Source organism: Tursiops truncatus, chromosome 10, assembly GCF_011762595.2.
Source record: "Tursiops truncatus isolate mTurTru1 chromosome 10, mTurTru1.mat.Y, whole genome shotgun sequence".
NCBI classification, from domain to species: domain Eukaryota; kingdom Metazoa; phylum Chordata; class Mammalia; order Artiodactyla; family Delphinidae; genus Tursiops; species Tursiops truncatus.
In genome coordinates, this window is record NC_047043.1 from 39,016,181 (window position 1) to 39,036,801 (window position 20,621).

Consider the following 20,621-nt stretch of genomic DNA (forward strand, 5'->3'; position numbering starts at 1 on the left):
AGGTAATGGAAGTGAATTTATAAAAGAAGGAACACAAACGCCTAAAAAGAAAAACTATTTAACCACAGAAGTAATCAAGAAAAGCAAATCAAAAGAGCAATGAGATTAATATTTCTTATCTATCAGACTGAGAAAAATGAATATCCAATGTCGGCAGGGTTAATAATGAGGAAGCGAGCCTTGTTGATAACAGCTGACCAGAATGTAATTGATAACGCCTTCCAGAAGTCAATGTGGCATGTGTCAAAAACCTAAAAATGTGTACTTTGTTACTCAACAATTACACTGACAGGACTTCGTCCTAAGGAAAATATTTGAGAAGTGTGCAGGTGTGTGGCATCGTTAGTTATAATAGTGAAAAAATTCTAAAATATATATCCAGTCATAGAGTGTTGATTAAACCATCAGCGGACTACTACGTAGTCATTACAATTGAAGGTATTAATTAACAAGAAGAGATTCATGATGTATTAGTAAATGAAAAAAACAGGTTTCCAAACATCATACCATAACGTACATACAAAACATCCCATTTTTGTTAAAAAATACACTTCCTTTGAGTTTGTAAGAATATATACCAAAATGTTAATAGCGATCCTTCGGTTGATGGGATTCTATTTTTATTCTTTTATTATTATTGTTATTGCAGTTATTATTATTTCGTCTGGTTTCTCTTTCCCCCCCTCAAAGAGCATATATTATTTACATAATAATAAGTTACCGACGGGAAACAAAAGAAACACGTAGCGACTTTCTAAAGGGCCTGCCCACGCAATAAAAGTGACCATTTATTGATAAAGCACGCAGTGTCAGAAGCCCCCAGCGGCGGTTTCCACGTGCGTTCGTCCTCAAGGAAGCCAGGGTTCGCGGTCGCCCGGAGACGCCAGTCCCTCAGGCACCGCCGAGGCCACCTCAGGCAGCGCGCGGGTCCTGACAGGGGGCGGGGCACGGCAGCCCGGAAGAGACGCCGCGCCGCACATACTCCTTCCTTTCCAGCTCCGGCCCCGGACCCAGCAGCCGTCGCGGTTAGTTCCTCGGGAGTTCGGGTTCCATCGGTCTCCATCCTGGCCTTCTCGCCGCCGTAGTCGTTGCTCTTCCCCGGGGTTGTGGCGGAGGCTGCTCGCTCCCGCTCCCCTCCCGTCCATTTTTGAGCAATGAGAGGAGCCAGGGGCGCACTTCGCTGGGTAGTGGGGCCCTGGCAGGCGAAGATTGGCGTCCCGATAGTGGGAGGCGGAGGGGAGAGGAAGATGAAGCTTTTGCGTGGCGGGGAAGATCCGGGCGAGGCTAGGGAGACTGTGCTCCTCTTGCACGCTGTTTTTCGGGGCAGAACCCCGCACCCTGAGTTGCCTCTTTGCCTGGTCATGGAAGTTTAGTTTGGGAGAAGAGTGGTAGGCTGTGGAGGTTTCAGCCCTTTGGTTTGGGGTCAGCGGCCTGTCATGAATCGAGGGCTTTCCTCTGGGTCATTCCCGCGCACCTGAAGGTACCGCCGCGCCCATTCCGCATTAGGTACTGTTGCTGATGGTCCCCAAATAGTCCGAGCGTACAGGGTCTGCTTCCTGTTTTATACCTTTGTTGTGAGTGTGAAAGTCTTGCAGCGAGTATGTACCTCCATCGTTTTATTTTAACGTCCTGGCAATTTCTCACCTGAATCGTGTTTTCGAGGGTGGGGGAGGGAACTAGTCACTGTTGGACTTAAGTTAGCGGAGTTTGAATTCTTGTTTTTCATGGTGTGTTTGAGATTTCAGTCCATTGGACAGCGATTTGTGTGTGTGTGTGTGTGGTCTTTGGGGGTGATGAACTGGGTTACTGGCCCGTGGCCACACTGCTCAAAAATGCTCTTGATAATCGCTTCCTTCTTGCAGATGTTGATGCCTAAGAAGAACCGGATTGCCATTTATGAACTCCTTTTTAAGGAGGGAGTGATGGTGGCCAAGAAGGACGTCCACATGCCTAAGCACCCCGAGCTGGCAGACAAGAATGTGCCCAATCTTCATGTCATGAAGGCCATGCAGGTAGCGGGGGTGGGGGGGTGGCTGCTGGAGTGGGGTGCAGATGGAGGGATTTTCCGCTGGTGTTCAAGGCAAATTCCAAGGAGAAGTCAGCACAGCCAGAGCTGCTTGCTGCCTTGAAGGGCTGTGAGGTAGATACACCGTGAAAATTTGTCTACTGTGAAGTTGAGCTTCCCATTTGCACTGCTTTTCTAGCCTCTAGTTATGTCTTAACCGTGGTTTTCTGTCTTACAGTCTCTCAAATCACGAGGCTACGTGAAGGAACAGTTTGCCTGGAGACATTTCTACTGGTACCTAACCAACGAGGGTATCCAGTATCTCCGGGATTACCTTCACCTGCCCCCTGAAATCGTGCCTGCCACCCTGCGCCGCAGTCGTCCTGAGACTGGCAGGCCGCGGCCCAAAGGTATAGTGCCCACATAATGCCTCTGAAGGCATTCTCTGAAGTTGCTGTTTCTGGGGAGAGAGGTGAAACAGTGGTTTTTTTGTGTGTGGGGCATGGAGGTGGTCTTAGTAATATAACATTGGAATCAGCTCTTGAGGGACTCTGACACGCACGACCTAGGTCAAGTCCTAGAACCTTTAATGGAACTGGACTCAGGTCTTTAGGCAATCCCTAGAAATGGCATTAAACACAGGATATTAGTCTGTGGCAAGATAAATGTGATAGAGTATTACTGAAATTTTCTCCTGAAATTTTTCCAGTAGAGCGAGGTGCTTATCCCCCCCAAGAAGTCCAAAGCAAAGCTGTTTACCATGTGAAATAAATGAAGAGTTGTCTAGAGTTTCTTGGCAGTGGGAGCAGAAATAATCACGACAGATAGGGGAGAATGGATGTAGAGAGTGCGTGTGTGTATATTAGCAGTGTGCAAGGGGTCTGTGTGTGGGGAATTACCTTCTGACTCGAGGTCATTGTTGGCTTACAGTTGGCATTTTTCAGGGCTATGGTTCCTTTTCCTTAGGTTTTGAAAAAATTTGTCACTGGAACTTTGTAGAAAGAGCAGTTTGTGAGTTTGATGAGGTAAGATGCAGAGATTTCTAAAAACAGATGATAATCAGACTGTCAGGTTCCCTGGAATAGCACTTCGTGGAGCTCAGGAATCTGCATTTTTTATGAAAGCTCCCTAGGTGGTTAGGCAGGATTACATATCTTTAGTGCAAAGGTTCTTCACTGCATCTTGGAATCTTTGGGGGCATGGGAGTGTTGCCAATGCCATTGTTTGTTCCCACACAGATTCCAGTTTGCCATAGGTGGGGCCTGGCGTTTATTTACTTTGACCACTTACTACAGATTCAATCTAAAAAAGTCCATTTTCAAATCATGAACTCTATAGGTAATTTTCCAGCATAACAAGGTAGAGAGAATACTAAATTAACCTTTCAGTGTTCATGAGAATGTTATCCCACAGCCTAGTGAGACGCGAGGAGGAGCTAGAGGATTCTCAGTGGCCTCTGTATTTATATACTTATATTGGAGGTGGGGCTTGCAGCTTATGGTGTCTCCTTTCCTGTTTGCACAGGAAGTTTTCCATTTCAGAGATGGGTCAGGTTCAAAATTTTGGCTATTCAAATGTTTGTAGAAATGGGTGGATTTCTTAATTTGCCAAGGAATTGGAAAATGTGTGTTTATGCTGAGAAATACAGAAGAAAGCAAACTTTTTGCAGGTGTACGACATTTTAATTAAGATGTGCGTTTTCCTAGGTCTTAGAGGAGCCAAAACGTCAGCGATGGCAGGTTTCTACCTGACTGTTGTGGGTGTAGGAGTTCCTGTCCCCATTAACCCATCATAACTAAGTGTTGCCCAGTGAGAATGGAGAGCAGTTCGTTCTTTTGGCCTGAAGGGAACAGAGTTCCCACGTTGCCCTGTGTTCATACTGTGGTTTAATTTGTGTAGGTCTGGAAGGAGAGCGACCTGCAAGACTCACAAGAGGGGAAGCCGACAGAGACACCTACAGACGAAGCGCTGTGCCCTGTGAGTAGCATCATCTGTATCTGGGTATTGAGGTAGAATCTTGGGATTCTACTCTGGCTGGGGCTCGGCCCTTGTAGATGCCAAGGTAACCAGTAAAGATCCTCCGTTTCATCTCAGATCATCTCCAGCTGGAGTCCTTTGTACTTCTTGTCTTATGCAGGGATGGGGATTAGAAGGAAAGCCCTTTGAGCTGGGAACACCGAAGACTTTAGTTGAAGACCTTTAGAGCAAAACTGAAGACTTTTAGGAAAGCGACATGCTTTCTTTGTTTTGTAGTTGTGCTTGAGGGCAGGGCCCACTCACATCACCTTTGTTGCTTTTTTATTGCAAAAATAGTACAAAATCTTATTTTTAAATAGCACATGTTTGCCCTGATGGGAACAACAGACGTCTGTTCATTCAACAGATATATACTGAGTGCCTGTGGTATGCCAGACACGATTCTAGGAACTGGGGGGCTAGTAGTGTACATGAGAGACAAAAGGCCCTTCTCTTGTTGAACTTGCATTTTAGTAGTAGGGGGTGGATAAACAAAAATAAGTATATATCATGTCCATCGTGGGTGCAATGGGGGCGGGGGGTGTGCAGCTTCCAATTGGATTTTTAGGGAAAGTTCTGTCGAAGTGAGATTGAAGCAAACATTTGCAGGAGGTGAGGCTACCTGGGGGAAGAGCATTACAGGCAAAGGTCCTATGGGGAAGGCACCTGACTTGTCAGCAGAAGATAGTGGGAGAGTCAGATAAGGATGTAGGTCTCATAGTTCTGTGGGCCATGGTATGACTTGGGATTTTACTCCGGAATAAGGTGGGGAGCCATTCAATTTGTTTTAAAGAGACTCTGTCCTTGTTGCAGAAGCAGTTAATTGTGATATAAAAGAAAAGTGTAAAGGGAATTTTTACTAACTTCTACTGCTCTTGCCTCCTACTTGTGGTGCCTGATTCTTCAGGTGTGAGAAGTGAGCGATTAACCTAAATAGCTTATAGGATAGTAGTAAGAAAGATTTCCTCCAGCAAACAGGCTCTCAGTTCAGAGAAAGTTCGTCATCGCTTTTATTAGAAGTCAAACCACACAAGGAGTCAGCCAGAGGATGTGACAGTTGGTCCCCAAGTTGAGGGTGGGGGAGTGAGCATTTCAGGGAGAGATCGGCATGGACAAAGGTACAGAGTTGGGGAGGATACTGTGGCTCTGGTCAAAGGGCCAGGAGGTGAGCAGACAGGAGCCTGTGGTGGGTGTGGTCAGAAATGGGCCAAAGGTGGGCTCCGATTTGAATAAGATTTACTGAAACCGCACTGACTATTAGCCCTGCCCCTCAAATGTGAATTGTAAAATTTCCTAGTGGTCACATTTAAAGCAAATAGAAATGGTTTATGTGTATATTAATTTTTTTAATCCCAGGTATTTTGAAATGTTATTTTAATATGTAATCTGTATAAACATTAATGAGATATTTTGCATTCTCTTAAGTCTTGAAATCTGATGGGTAGTTTGCACACATCTCAATTTGGGCTAGTGGCTGACATAATAGGACGGAGCAGCACTAGATCTTTCATCTTGTTTGCCACTTTCCCTTAGTCATAATAAAGTTGCTTTTTGCTTCTGTGGGCCCTTCACCTCTTAGTTCCCCCTTCATTGAGCTCCCTCTGAGCTAGGTGCTGGTCTGAAGCATGGAAGTAACTCAGTGATGGGAAGTGCTGTATAGGAAGTGCACATAATCCAGACTTCATGGTCAAGGCAGCCTCCCTGGAGGATGCAATAGTTTGGGCTGTGAGTTTTGTAAGGTGACTTAAGGAAGGCTGCCCCAGGAGAGGGATGGGGCAGAGGTGGCTCAGAAGATGTCTCCCCACTGCAGGTTGTAATTTACTTGTACTTCATGGTACCTTTGCTGACATGGCTTTTCTTGCAAGATTGGGCTGGGTGACTTGTCCTTGTTCTGTAGTGGATCAGATCATATGATGAATCTAAATCGGTGTTTCTCATTCCAGCTGGTGCCGACAAGAAAGCCGAGGCCGGGGCTGGGTCAGCAACCGAATTCCAGTTTGTAAGTATCCCCTTTTTGCTCTTCATGAGCAGTCACTATTCTGGTCTCAGCCCTTTGGATCTGCATATTCAGAGATGCAGTATAGTGTGGTGGGTCCCACCCCTCTTCCCAAGCACATATTCCAGATAGGTTTTTATATTAAGGCACAGTATGCAAACATCTGTGAATATATAAATTACTGAAACACGTCTCACAGATCAATACTACATGAGGCATAGTGGTATTTTCTAGTTCATTAATGGCCATCATAGGCTCCCTGGATTAGTTTCATGAACCAAAACAGGGTTGAAACCTGAACACTGGGGATTGAGCAGGCTCTAGACTCCAGATGGTGTGATCTTCGGCAGGTGCCCCTCTGTGCCTGTTACCTCATCTATAAAGTAGTAGCTGTCTCAAGGTAGTTGTGAGACTAGTTAATCCAAGTAAAGGATTAACCCCCGGGGATGGTGTATCACTGTTGGGACAGCAGCTGTCCTGGGCAGCAGGAAATGGGCCTAGGAGGTGAACGTGGCCCCAGAGCCTGTAAGAGGCAGGGCTGGGTTCTCTGAGCCCTTACATATGGGGACCTCTCCAGTGATGATGAGGCCTGCTGCCCGGCATACCACTTATGCTGATGTCATGTGCTTTCTCTTGCAGAGAGGCGGATTTGGTCGTGGACGTGGTCAGCCACCTCAGTAAAGTTTGGAAGAGATTGTTTTGTGTTGAATAAACGTGTAGCCAGAAAAAATTAATCTTGTGTGCCCTGTTTTGTGCGTTATGTAGCCTGAACAGGACTGGTTTAAGGATCAGAGTGTTAAGTGGGGTAAGAGCGGATTGGTTTTGGGTGTTGTCCTTATCCAGGGTGACATCACTTGTTGCTGTTAGAGCTGCAGTACTTGGCTTTGACCTGGGCCCTCTTTGCTCCAGCATAAGCCTCCCTGTGGGGTCCTGTCCAGTGTGGTTAACCGTTCTGGGAGGTGGTTGGAAAGCTGGGCGTCTTTACCACACCAGCCATGCTGGCTCAGTTGCTATTCTGGACCTGGAATTATTAATCTTCAAAGCTCAGGGTTTTCAAGAATCAGGGAGAAAACATTGCACAAAAACACCCTAAAGGGACTGCCCAGCCTCCCGCCAGGAATACTAGACAACTGGAGGTCTTGCTATACCAGGGCTCCTTGAAAATAGGAAATCCACTGTCCCATTTTCCTGGGGTTTGTCAGTGATGAGCTGGCATACGACATGAGTACATGAGCAAGAACAGTGTGTTAGTTTTTCTCTTGGTGGGGCCAAGTGTCATGTAAGTATCCAGAGGGGTTTGATGGGACCATTTCTGTGGGCCTGCACTGGAAACACCACCTGCCTGGTGCAGTGCCAGTAAGTGAGCCTTGAAGGTGCAGCCCAGTAAGAGTCCAGGGGCACAAGCCTGCAGGCAAGTTTGCTGGCTGAGATACCAACTTTGACTTGCAGGTCAAACCTGGGCTGCTGATGGTTGCAGTAAATCTGCACTTCCTGCTCAGAGGTCAAAGCTTTTGAGGCAGCAACTCTGGGTCAACCAGCAGGCCCACCAAGGTAAGGAAAGCCAGCAAGATGGATAACTAATAGAAGTGGCTCTTCTTAAGGGGTATGGGGACTTGGGAATAATTTGTGGGGTACTATGGGCCAAGCATTGTATGGAGAAGGCAGATAATTAACCAGGTGAAACTGATAACTGATAAAAATCCTAAACTGCACAGGTGGTTTTGCACTGGTAACCACCTATTTCAGTCCTGACCGGCAGTTGTAATTTAGACCACAAGGTGGCAGCGGACAGCAGCCCTAACTGTGCACTTACACTTAGTCCTGGGAGGTGAGCTTTGTATTCTGAACTGCCAATGAGTAGAAGCTTGCTTTGGCAGAAGGAGGTGGTGTTGGGGGAAGCTGTTTCAGAGCAGCCTTGGCTGCCTTGCCAAAGATTGCTTTATATCCAATTTTTCTGCTGGCTCAAGTGATGTCAAGTGGTTTGCCTGTGTTCACATGCCTTGTGATTGTTTAACCTGGATTCTACTGTGAAATGTTAGCTCTCAGCTTTACTGTTTCCCACCGAGGCCAGCAAGTGAGCAGATGGGTTTCCTCTATAGCCTTGGTGATTTTCTAGCCCTAAAATGTCACTTTTTCAGCTACGGCTCTTTGCCAGACTTTTCCCTCGTGATTTAAATTAGTTGCAGAATGTGTTCTCCAAGATTGACCATGGACTCTGGGAAAACCCAAGGAATCTACAAAGTAGAGTCAGAGCCTACGGATAAAAATACACAGATGGAGGTGGTTCTTGCTGCCTGTCAGCCCCCCTCCCTCGCCCTACCTTGGTAAATTGAATGGCCCCTGCCAATCAATAATCATTGACTAGCTCCTTGGGGATCAATGCTGATAAATGCTCTGGGAAACAGAAGGCTTGAAATTTGCCTTTAAGGACCTAACTGTCCAGTTAGGAAAGCAAAACCAAAGCTCTACAATTGGCAAATTCTTAGTCTAGAGTGAAAGGAAATGCAGGGCAGGGGCAGTGAATGAAGGCTGAAGTGACCCAGAGGTGGGGATGTAGAGCAGGGGAGGGGTGAGACCAGTCAGTGTCTTGAAGAGGTTTGATTGGAAAAATAAAACTGTCAGGTGGTGTCTGTGAGGTTATGAAGCAGATGTCAAAAATTAAGGCTTTTTTTTTTTAATGAGTTTGGGAAAAACAAATGTTTGCTATTATGAATGCCTAAGAAAGTCACTTGGGGTGGGTGGAGTCCGAGGGGCAGAGAGAGGTCCCCCTGACCACCTGCATGGGCACATCCATCACCGGGCGAAAGCTTTGGAGAAGTTTCGGCCTCTTTTCCAGGGTTGGTTTCGAGGCCCATGAAAGCCTGGCATCTGCGCACCAGCCCCATATATGGCTCACCAGCTAATCCCCACCACCACTACCACCAAAAAACAGGCTCCAAAGGATTTTTAAGGGATTTTGGAAGCTGACAGCTGAAGGTACATTTTACTAATACAAACTTCCCTATATGGACGCAAATCCCCTTTCCCTGAAAAATACGGTCCCCTTACAGGGAGTGCCAATAACAGCTTTAAGTCTCTTGGTGGGGCCAAGTGCCATTTCACAAGTGCCCTGGTTCTTTAGAAGTCCAGATTTTGGTTTGGTTAATTTAATAGACCTTTGAGAAGCAGCTACCATATGCCTACGTTAGGTGCTGGGAGACAAAGATGTTTTTGAGAAGGATACATCCTCTAGCCCTGAAGACGTGAGGGCCCACTTGGACCCTCCCTCCACGAGGGCCTGACCAGGCCTCCAGCAGCGCAGTGTGGGTCCTGGGAATTCCCCATCCCTACCCTTGTCTCCAGAAGCCAGGCCTGTTCAGTGAGAACTAAAAGACAAGAGGCATGCCTGTGCCCAGACTGTTCTCCAAGCTTTGGGAATGCAGCCTGTAGTAGCCGCACAGCAATGCAGGGTCATGGGCTCCCACCACATCTGCTTTGATGCTGAGCCTCAAAATGGATTTATCAGTTCTTAGACCTGGGAGAAATGAGATGGGAGAAAGGAATCTTGCTGATAGCGCTAACTAGGGCAATTGTTTCAAAGCCCACAGATGAAGCAGACCTGGTTTAACCTGTCCTGGGACCAGGTTTGCCCAAGTTTTCAATGAATGTAAAGCACTCTTGGCTCTCAGAGGATGGATCAGTGACTGAGGTGAGAGATGGCCTTTTGAAAGGTTGGGCTTTCAGGACAAAGTCTCAGCATGTTATGGAGGGAAGCGGGGGTCTGCTGGCAGGTAGGTGACTAGGCTGGGTGTCGGGGCAGGAGTGTAAGACATCCTCCTGACCTGGTCCTCTGTCCTCCACCTTGCCTCGTGCCACCATGAACTTCCCCATAGCCAGTCCAGTGCCCTCCTAAGAGGTCCCCTGCCTCTAGCTTTGCCTTGATTTCAACTACTGTCCCCACCTCAGCCACAGTTATTTTTCAGAAACAGATGTGAACAAGCTACTCCTCATCTTAAAATCCTTCCAAAGTTCCATGTTGCCTTCTAGAGTCTTCTAGAATCTAGACAAATGCCAGGCTCCATGCATGGCCTAACAGTTTCATCTGCCTACCAAAATAAGGCTCCAAGTTCCAGAATCCAGCTACACTGACGCCCTTTCTCAACTTCAGGTTTTTTTGCATGTGGTGTTACACATGTGGGGAAACTCTCCCACCCCCACCGACTCGGGGCTCTTGTTCATTCTTCAGATTAAATATCTCCTCTGAGAAGCCTTTCCTGACGGAACCCACCTGACTGCAAAGCCTGGCTAGGGGTTCCTCCCGTGCGTGCCCGTGGCGTCTCAGCTCTCGCAGGCTGGGTGGGAACTGTTTGGACACTGGTCCATTTTCTCTCTAACACTGAGCCTCGCTCCAGTGGCCTAGCTCAGAGTCTCATAGGTAGTAGCTCCTTTTTTTTTTTTTTAATATTTATTTATTTATTTATTTTGGCTGTGCAGGTCTTAGTTGCGGCACAGGGGATCTTTAGTTGCGGCATGCGAACTCTTAGTTGCACCATGCATGTGGGATCTATTTCCCTGACCAGGGATTGAACCCAGGCCCCCTGCATTGGGAGCGTGGAGTCTTACCCACTGGACCACCAGGGAAGTCCCTAGTCTTCTTTTTTTTAACTTTTTATTATTTTATATTGGAGTATAGTCGATTAACAATGTTGTGACAGTTTCAGGTGTACAACAAAGTGATCCAGTTATACAATTTCCCATTTAGGTTGTTACATAATATTGAGCAGAGTTCCCTGTGCTATACAGTAGGTCCTTGTTGGTTATCCAGTAGCTCCTTTGTAATTGTTCACTGCATGAATGATGTCCTGGAGGGAGTTATCTCTGAGAAGCCTCCCCCTTCTGTAGAAAGAACATTGGTGGGGAAAACAAAAATCTCTGCAGGAGCCTGAATTGGGAATGCAAAACTGACTGTGACACATCCTGACCGTGGAGGTTCTGCCAGAGTTGGGGAGACAGACCTAGAAACATACACCAAGTGGTAAGTGGTCCAGTGCCTATGGTTGGAATTTAACTGGTGACTTCTGGGGATGAGGGAAGCAAACATTATCAGGAGGAAGTCCTCCCATAGTGGCCACTATGACCTTCTGAGCTGAATCTTACAGTTTGGACTAAAGTAGCATGAGGCAGGCCCAGGTGATGTCTCACAGAGTAACTGGAGAAGCAACCTGGGGCTCCCTTCCCCAAGTCTAGGAGTTTGTATTATTTTTATTCTTTTACTTACTTTCTTTCAGCTCTGTTGAGGTATAATTGACATGTAATAAAATACATATACAGACATACTTCAGAGATATTGCAGATTCAGTTCCAGACCACTGCAATAAAGTAAATATTGCAATAAAATGAGTCACACGAATTTTTTGGTTTTGCAGTGTATATGAAAGTTATGATATGCTATTAAGTGTGCAATAGCATTGTGTCTAAAAAACAATGTACATATCTTAATTTAAAAATGCTTGGGACTTCCCTCGTGGAGCAGTGTTTAAGAATCCTCCTGCCAATGCAGGGCACACAGGTTTGAGCCCTGGTCCGGGAAGATCCCACATGCCGCGGAGCAACTAAGCCCGTGCACCACAACTACTGAGCCTGTGCTCTAGAGCCCGCGAGCCACAACTACCGAGCCCGTGTGCCACAACTCCTGAAGCCCGCATGCCTACAGCCCGTGCTTCATGACAAGAGAAGCCACTGCAATGAGAAGCCCGTGCACCACAACGCAGAGTAGCCCCTGCTCGCTGCAACTAGAGAAAGCCCATGCGCAGCAACGAAGACCCAACGCAGCCAAAAAAATTTTTTTTTAATTTACAAAATTTAAAAAAGCTTTATTGCTAAGAAATGCTAACCATCATCTGAGCCTTTAGTGAGTCATAGTAGTAATATCAAAGATCACTGATCACAGAGCACCATAATAAATAATAATAAGAAAGTTTGAAATGTTGCAAGAATTGACAAAATGTGACAAAGACATGAAGTGAGCAAATGCTGTTTGGAAAAATGGCGCTGATAGATTTGCTTGACGCAGGGTTGCCACAAACCTTCAATTTGTAAAAAACGCAGTATCTGTGAAACGCTGTAAAACGAGATATGCCTGTATTTAGAGTGTACAGTCTGATAAATTTTGACATGTATAAGCCCATGAAATCAAGACAATGATTGGTAATCCCTCACCCCATCCCCAGGCTTTCTGCCTGATCTGCTTTCTGTCAGTATAGGTTAGTTTGCGTTTTCTAGAGTTTTATAAAAATGGAATTATACAGTATGCACCCTTTTATAGACTGGCTTCTTAGCAACATCGTTTTAAGATTCATCAGAGTCATTGCGTGTATCAGGTTCCTTTTTGTTGCTAAGTAGTATTCCATTGTATGGATATAGCACAATTTTCAATCCATTTACCTCTTAGTGAGCATTTGGGTTGCTTCCTGTTTTGGGCTATTGTGACTAATGCTACTATGAACATTCACGTTCATTTGTGTGGACATGTATTTTCACTTCTCTTGGGTATATACTTAGGAATGGAGTTCCTAAGTATATATTACTATATGGGTCATATAGTAATTCTGTAACATTTTGAGGAATGGCCAAACTTTTCCAAAGTGGAAAGTTTTCTAAAGTGATCTTCCTTGCGGCATGCAGACGCTTAGTTGCGGCATGCAGACGTCTCAGTTGTGGCATGTGGACTTCTCAGTTACAGCACACATGTGAGATCTAGTTCCCTGACCAGGTATCGAACCTGGGCCTCCTGCATCGGGAGTACAGAGTCTTACATTTTACATTTTCTGCCAATAGCATGAGTTTCAATTGCTTTCATCTTCATGGGTACTTGGTCTGTTAAGTCTTATTATTTTAGCCAGTCTAATAGGTGTGAGAGTTGGGATTTTATCCTGTAGATTGATAGTAAGCCAATTAACAATATAAAGGTGAGGACTGATGTAGCCAGGAGTGCTGGATGCTTGGCAAACACTTGAATCCCCACTGCAGGAAATTGTAGACTGAATCTGGGTCTGTGCAGTGACCACACTGGGGCACTGAGTGGTCATGGGTAAACCACTCAGTCAATAGTGACCACAATACACATTCAGCCTGCTAACGGGAATAGGGAGGGGGGGAAGTCCATCATTTGATTGCTCAGTTTTAGAAAGGGAAACTAGGACAGAATGAGGGCATTAAGGGGAGAGAAATGAAAGGAATTGTTTAAAAAGTTACAGCCCATAGAAAGCCTGGAGCCCATTTCTATTAAAAGTGCTTTATTGGAAGCCCGTGATAAATGCATGGCACAAATCCAAAAGAACAGCCACTTGAAAAATAAGCCCTGCATGGTTTACTGACATATCAAAGAGGCCATTGTGAGGAGAAAGGCATCTTTAAAAATAAATATTAAATGGGAGAGGATACCCAAGCTGAGGGAATAAAGAGACCTCAAAATGGGGCAAAACTTGTAAAAGCCACAAATCAAATGACATTTAAAAATTCTGAAAAGTACCAGCAAGAAATGTCAAAGTAAATTGTTCTAGTTTATTTAAGTGCATGAGAAGCAGGAGGTCAGTTTGAGAATATAGGGTCATCAGTTCATTAATGTGCAAAGAGTGTACGAGGGAGGGGAGGGAGGGATGAACAGTCAAATGACTCTGACATCTTGGCCTCCATCGCAGAGATTTTCCCTTCTGTTAAAAAAATATATATTATGGAAAATTTCAAGAATATATAAGGTAAACATAAGAGTGTAATAAACCACCATATATCCACCACCGGGCTTCAACAGTCATCAACATTCTGCCACTCTTGTTACATCAATCCCTATACCCACTGCCCTCTTACCCCTAACTTGATTGTTTTTTTGTTTTTTTTGTTTTTTGCGGTACGCGGGCCTGTCACCGTTGTGGCCTCTCCCGTTGTGGAGCACAGGCCCTGGACGCGCAGACTCAGCGGCCATGGCTCACGGGCCCAGCCGCTCCGCGGCATGTGGGATCTTCCCGGACTGGGACACGAACCCGTGTCCCCTGTATCGGCAGGCGGACTCTCAACCACTGTGCCACCAGCAAAGCCCAGTTCTCAGTTTTGATAAACATATAGGTGTGTAACCACTGCCACAGCAAAGCTATGGGACTTTTCCATCACCCTAAAAAAGGTCCCCTATGTTGCCCCTGTGTGGTCAGCACTCTGACAATCAGTGTTCTTAGTCTCCATAATTTTGCCTTTTCCAGAATATCAGAAAACTGGAACCATACAGTATGTCCTTTTCCCCCCCCTATTTCTTTACTTATTTATTTTGGCTGTGCCAGGTCTTAGTTGCGACAGGCAATATCTTCCTGCGGCATGCGGGCTCTTAGTTGTGGCATGCGAACTCTTAGTTGCAGCATGCATGCGGGATCTAGTTCCCTGACCAGGGATCGAACCCAGGCCTCCTGCACTGGAAGTGTGGAGTCTTACCCACTGGACCACCAGGGAAGTTCCAGTATGTCCGCTTTTGTGTCTGACTTCTTTTGCTCAGCATATGGTTTTTTGTTTTTAATTAATTAATTAATTAATTATTATTGTTTAGCTGCGTTGGGTCTTCATTGCTGTGCGCAGACTTTCCCTAGTTGCAGCGAGTGGGGGCTCTTCGTTGTAGTGCATGCTTCTTACTGCAGAGGCTGCTCTTGTTGCGGAGCACGGGCTCTAGTTGTGCAGGCTTCAGTAGTTGTAGCTAGCGGGCTCTAAGCACAGGCTCAGTAGTTGTGGCTCACGGACTTAGTTGCTCCGCGGCATGTGGGATCTTCCTGGACCAGGGATCGAACCCGTGTCCCCTGCATTGGCAGGTGGATTCTTAACCACTGCACCACCAGGGAAGTCCCAGCATATGGTTTTGAGATTGATCCATGATGCTGCCTGACTAGTTTTTTCCTTTCTGTTGCTGAGTAGTATTCCACTATGTGGATGTACTACAGTTTGTCTACCCACCTCATTACGAATTACTCAATTTCATTTCTTTTTATGGCTGAGTAATATTCCACTGTATATATGTGGCACATCTTCTTTATCCATTCATCTGTCGATGGACACTTAGGTTGCTTCCATGTCCTGGCTATTGTAAATAGTGCTTCAATGAACATTGTGGTACATGACTCTTTTTGAATTATGGTTTTCTCAGGGTATATGCCCAGTAGTGGGATTGCTGTGTTGTATGGTAGTTCTATTTTTAGTTTTTTAAGGAACCTCCATAGTGGCTGTATCAATTTACATTCCCACCAACAGTGCAAGAGGGTTCCCATATCTCCACACCCTCTTCAGCATTTATTCCTTGTAGATTTTTTGATGATGGCCATTGTGACCGTTGTGAAATGATACTTCATTGTAGTTTTGATTTGCATTTCTCTAATGATTTGTGATGTTGAGCATCCCTTCATGTGTTTGTTCGCAATCTGTATATCTTCTTTGGAGAAATGTCTATTTAGATCTTCTGCCCATTTTTGGATTGGGTTTTTTGTTCTTTTGATATTGAGCTGCATGAGCTGCTTGTATATTTTGGAGATTAACCCTTTGTCGGTTGCTTCATTTTCAAATATTTTCTTCCATTCTGAGGGTTGTCTTTTCACCTTGCTTATGGTTTCCTTTGCTGTGCAAAAGCTTTTAAGTTTCATTAGGTCCCATTTGTTTATTTTTGTTTTCATTTCCATTACTCTAGGAGGTGGATCAAAAAGGATCTTGCTGTCAAAGAGTGTTCTGCCTATGTTTTCCTCTAAGAGTTTTATAGTGTCTGGCCTTACATTTAGGTCTTTAATCCATTTTGAGTTTATTTTTGTGTATGGTGTTAGGGAGTGTTCTAATTTCATTCTTTTACATGTAGCTGTCCACTTATTGTAGCACCACTTATTGAAGAGGCTGTCTTTTCTCCATTGTATATCCTTGCCTCCTTTGTCATAGATTAGTTGACCATATGTGCGTGGGTTTATCTCTGGGCTTTCTATCCTGTTCCATTGATCTATATTTCTGTTTTTGTGCCAGTACCATACTGTCTTGATTACTGTAGCTTTGTAGTATAGTCTGAAGTCAGGGAGCCTGATTCCTCCAGCTGCATTTTTTTTTCTCAAGATTGCTTTGGCTATTCGGGGTCTTTTGCATTTCCTTACAAATTGTGAAATTTTTTGTTCTGGTTCTGTGAAAAATGCCATTGGTAGTTTGATAGGGATTGCATTGAATCTGTAGATTGTTTTGGGTAGTATAGTCATTTTCACAATGTTGGTTCTTCCAATCCAAGAACATGGTATATCTCTCCATCTGTTTGTATCGTCTTTCATTTCTTTTATCAGTGTCTTATAATTTTCTGCATACAGTTCTTTTGTCTCCTTAGGTAGGTTTATTCCTAGGTATTTTATTCTTTTTGTTGCAGTGGTAAATGGGAGTGTTTCTTTAATTTCTCTTTCAGATTTTTCATCATTAGTGTATAGGAATGCAAGAGATTTCTGTGCGTTAATTTTGTATCCTGCTACTTTACCAAATTCATTGATTAGCTCTAGTAGTTTTCTGGTAGCATCTTTAGGTTTCTCTATGTATAGTATCATGTCATCTGCAAACAATGACAGTTTTACTTCTTTTCCGATTTGGATTCCTTTTATTTCTTTTTCTTCTCTGATTCCTGTGGCTAAAAGTTCCAAAACTATGTTGAATAATAATGGTGAGAGTGGGCAACCTTGTCTTGTTCCTGATCTTAGTGGAAATGGTTTCAGTTTTTCACCATTGAGAACGATGTTGACTGTGGGTTTGTCATATATGGCCTTTATTATGTTGAGGTTAGTTCCCTCTCTGCCTACTTTCTGGAGGGTTTTTATCATAAATGGGTGTTGGAGTTTGTCAAAAGCTTTTTCTGCATCTATTGAGATTATCATATGGTTTTTATCCTTCAGTTTGTTAATATGGTGTATCACATTGATTGATTTGCGTATATTGAAGAGTCTGATTTTCTTTATACAGGCATTCGGGTTCAACTCACCTTGTAATATACAAATCCTAACTCCACCCTTTTGACAAATGGATACAACCATGTAACTCACTTTTCTGAGAAGGAGAAAAGCAGTCCCTGACATCCAGGAACTGGCCTGACCCTTGCAGCTAGGCCTTGGCATGTTAGAAGTTGGCCTGGCACTCACAGTTGAGGCCATGTCACTCTCCTGTTGGATATAAACAATGTCATCAAACATCAGCATCAGACAAGGTGACTTTGTGACTCAGAGTTAAAAAACTTTATAATCCTGTCTAAGCACAGACCAAAACAAGTTAACTGTACAAAGCACTAAAATATAAAGCATGCCCCTGTCTCAGATGATATGAGGGACTGCTTCTCTACCAGTTATGTCTTTAGTCATGTTCTCCCTTCTTCTAGGAAAGATTTTTTAAGATACCCAATCATAGAGTTACTCTGCTTCCTAACAGCATCCAATCCAGAACAAAGCCCTGTTTCCTTAAAACCTCCCCCAAATCACCTCAGGCATTTTAAAAATCACCTTTCTGAGATGCTCTATGCTTCTCCATGGTATGTGTTTTCCATCATTGTAAGGAGCAAAAATCCCAACTTGTTCAACTACAGGTATATGCTTGGTTTTGACCTGGAGGGCACTGACACCCCTATCCGGATGCAGAATATTTCACTTTCCCATAAAATTCTCTTACGTCTCTTCCCAGTTAATGCACCCCCTATCACAGATGGACTTCTATGTTGTTTGGCTGTTACGAATAAAGCAGCTGTGTACATTTTGTACAGGTCCTTTTGTGGACATGTTTTCATTTTTGCTACGTGTGTTAGTTTCCTATTGCTGCTGTAATAAAGTCACACACATTTAGTGGCCTAAAACAACACAAATTTATTATCTTACTGTTCTAGGGGTCAGAAGTCCCAAATGGGTCCACAGGGCTGTGTTCCTCTTGCTGCTTTGGGGAGAATCTGTTTTCTTGCCTTCTCCAGCTTCTGGAACCTAGCAGCATTCCATGACCCCTTCCATCATCTTTTTTTCTTTTTTAATTTATTTTTGGCTGTGTTGGGTCTTCATTGCTGCACACAGGCTTTCTCTAGTTGTGGTAAGCAGGGCCTACTCTTCGTTGTGGTGCACAGGCTTCTTATTGCGGTGGCTTCTCTTGTTGCAGAGCATGGGCTCTAGGCACATGGGCTTCAGTAGTTGCAGCACATGGGCTCAGTAGTTGTGGCACGCAGGCCCTAGAGTGCTCGGGCTTCAGTAGTTGTGGTGCGCAAGCTCAGTAGCTCCACGGCGTTTGGGATCTTCCCTGACCAGGGATCGAACCCGTGTCCCCTGCATTGGCAGGCAGATTGTTAACCACTGTGCCCCCAGGGAAGTCCCCTTCCAACATCTTAAAGCCAGCATCTTTAAATCTCTCTCCCTCTGACCTCTACTTCTGTCATCACATCTTTTTGTCTGTCTCTGACTCTCCTGTCTCCCTCTTTCCCTTATAAGGACCCGTATGATTACATTGGGCCCACCCAGGTAATGCAGATTAATATCCCCATCTCAAGATCCTTAACTTAATCACATCTGCAAAGTCCCCTTTTCTGTGAAAGGTGATGTATTCATAGATTCTAAGGATTACAACGTGGGCATGACTTTGATTGGGATTGCTTTGAATATACAGATCAATTTGGGGAGAATTAACTTCTTAACGTGCTCAAGTCTTTCAATCCATTAACATGGTATATCTCTCCATTCATTTAGATTTTCTTCAATCTGTCTCAACAGTGTTTTGTAATTTTTAGTGCAAAATCTTTTGTTAAATTTATTCTGGAGTATTCTAATGGTATTTTAAATGGAATTGTTTTTTTTTTTAATTTTATTTTCTAATTGTTTTCTTCTAGGATATTAAAAATCACTGATTTTTAGCCCTTTAAATTAAAATGTAATGAATATACAATAAAAATGCACAGATTTTAGATATTCAGTTCATTGAGTTTTGACAGTTGCATACTCCTATATAATCACTGCCTAAAACAGGAGATAAAACATTTTTATCCCCCTGGGATGTTTTTTCCTGCCCTTTTCCAGCCAATTCCTTCCCCAGCATTCCTACAACCACTGTCAGATTACTATCACCACAGATTTGTTTGGTCTGTATTTAGATTTTATAGAACTGGATTTCTATAGTATACACTTTTCAAAATGACTAGCTTCTTTCACTTATAATGTTTTTGGAATTTATCCATATTGTTGCACATATCAGTAATTTATTTTTTTGTTGAGTAGTATTCCATTGCACAAATATACCATTATTTATCTATTTTCCTTTTGACATTTGGGCAACTTCCAGCTTGGGGTTATTATGAATAAGGCTGTCATAAACATTCTTTTGTTAAGTTTTTGTGAACATTTGTCTTAACTTCTGTTGGGTAAATGCCTAGGAGTGGAATTGCTGGGTCATAGGCTAGATCTGCCTAACTTAATAAGAATTTTCCAAAAGGTTCTTTGGAGTGGTGTTTCATTGTACAACCAGCACACAACCATTGTATCAGAGTTTCATTTGCTCCACAGCATAGTCAACATTTGCTGTTGTAAGTCTTTTTCATTTTATTCATTCTAATGAGTATCTCATTGTAGTTTTAATTTATAGTTACCTAATAATGATCTTAAACATTTTTCTATGTGCTTGTTGGGCATTTTTGTCTTATTTTGTGAAGCATCGTTCAATTATATTTTCCATTTTTTAAAATTGGGGTGTTTTTTGTTTTATTGTTGATTTCTGTAAATATAAAAATACATCTTGGATAACAGTCATTTGTTTTTTATATATGATGTCTTGTTTATTATTTTCTTAATGATGTCCTTTGACAAGCAGAAGTTTTAAATTTTGATGATGTCTATTTTTGGGGGGTTTTTTTTGATGCTAATTTTTAAAAAATATTTATTTATTTATTTACTTTTGGCTGCATCGGGTCTTAGTTGCGGCATGCAGGATCTTCTGTTGCAGCATGTGGGCTCCTCTCCAGTTGTGGTGCAAGGGCTCTGTAGTTGTGGTGTGCAGGCTTAGTTGCCCTGCGGCATGAGGGATCTTACTTCCCTGACCAGGGATTGAACCCTTGCCCCCTGCAGTGGAAGGGCAGAGTCTTAACCACTGGACCACCAGGAAAGTCCCAATTGTTAGGTTTTCTTGAAATGTCTCTACCTCTGATGTTATTGCATTTCTGAAGCAGACAGGAAAAAAATCCTCGTCAGGTGAGAAGGGCTAGAACCACATAGAGGTAAATGTAGTGATGTCAAAGTAGGTGGAGGCATGGGCCAGAACTTGTGACTAGCCCCATGGAAGGGATGAGTAAGCATGTTTGATTCCCTAGCTCTATTAAAAAATTTACCCTCAGGCCTAATGTGGAGCTTGAAATATATTTATTAGAGCTTTACCCTACAGGACTTTTAGAAAATTGAACATTTTTAGTAGAATGACATATTTGTTAGGATTAATTTATTTGATTTAAATCTATTAGCACCCATCATCACCTAAGGAAGGGTAGCCACTTCTCAAGAATTATCTCCTTTCCCGCTGTTAAGTATACTGTCTGGGACATATGGGCAATGAATGAATGAATTACAGGTCAGACAACTTTTT

The 20,621-nt window shown here is 43.7% G+C and overlaps 1 protein-coding gene across 1 annotated transcript; it reads left to right on the forward strand.

Annotated features, from left to right (window-relative positions):
• The first annotated feature begins 902 nt into the window (after nt 1–902).
• RPS10 (ribosomal protein S10) lies at nt 903–6,751 on the forward strand. The gene is made up of 6 exons (XM_004320922.3): nt 903–1,025; nt 1,863–2,012; nt 2,244–2,415; nt 3,905–3,982; nt 5,965–6,020; nt 6,657–6,751. Exons 2-6 carry the CDS (start codon nt 1,863–1,865, stop codon nt 6,696–6,698), a joined length of 498 nt encoding a protein of 165 aa, XP_004320970.1. The 5' UTR covers nt 903–1,025; the 3' UTR covers nt 6,699–6,751.
• Nucleotides 6,752–20,621: the final 13,870 nt, after the last annotated feature.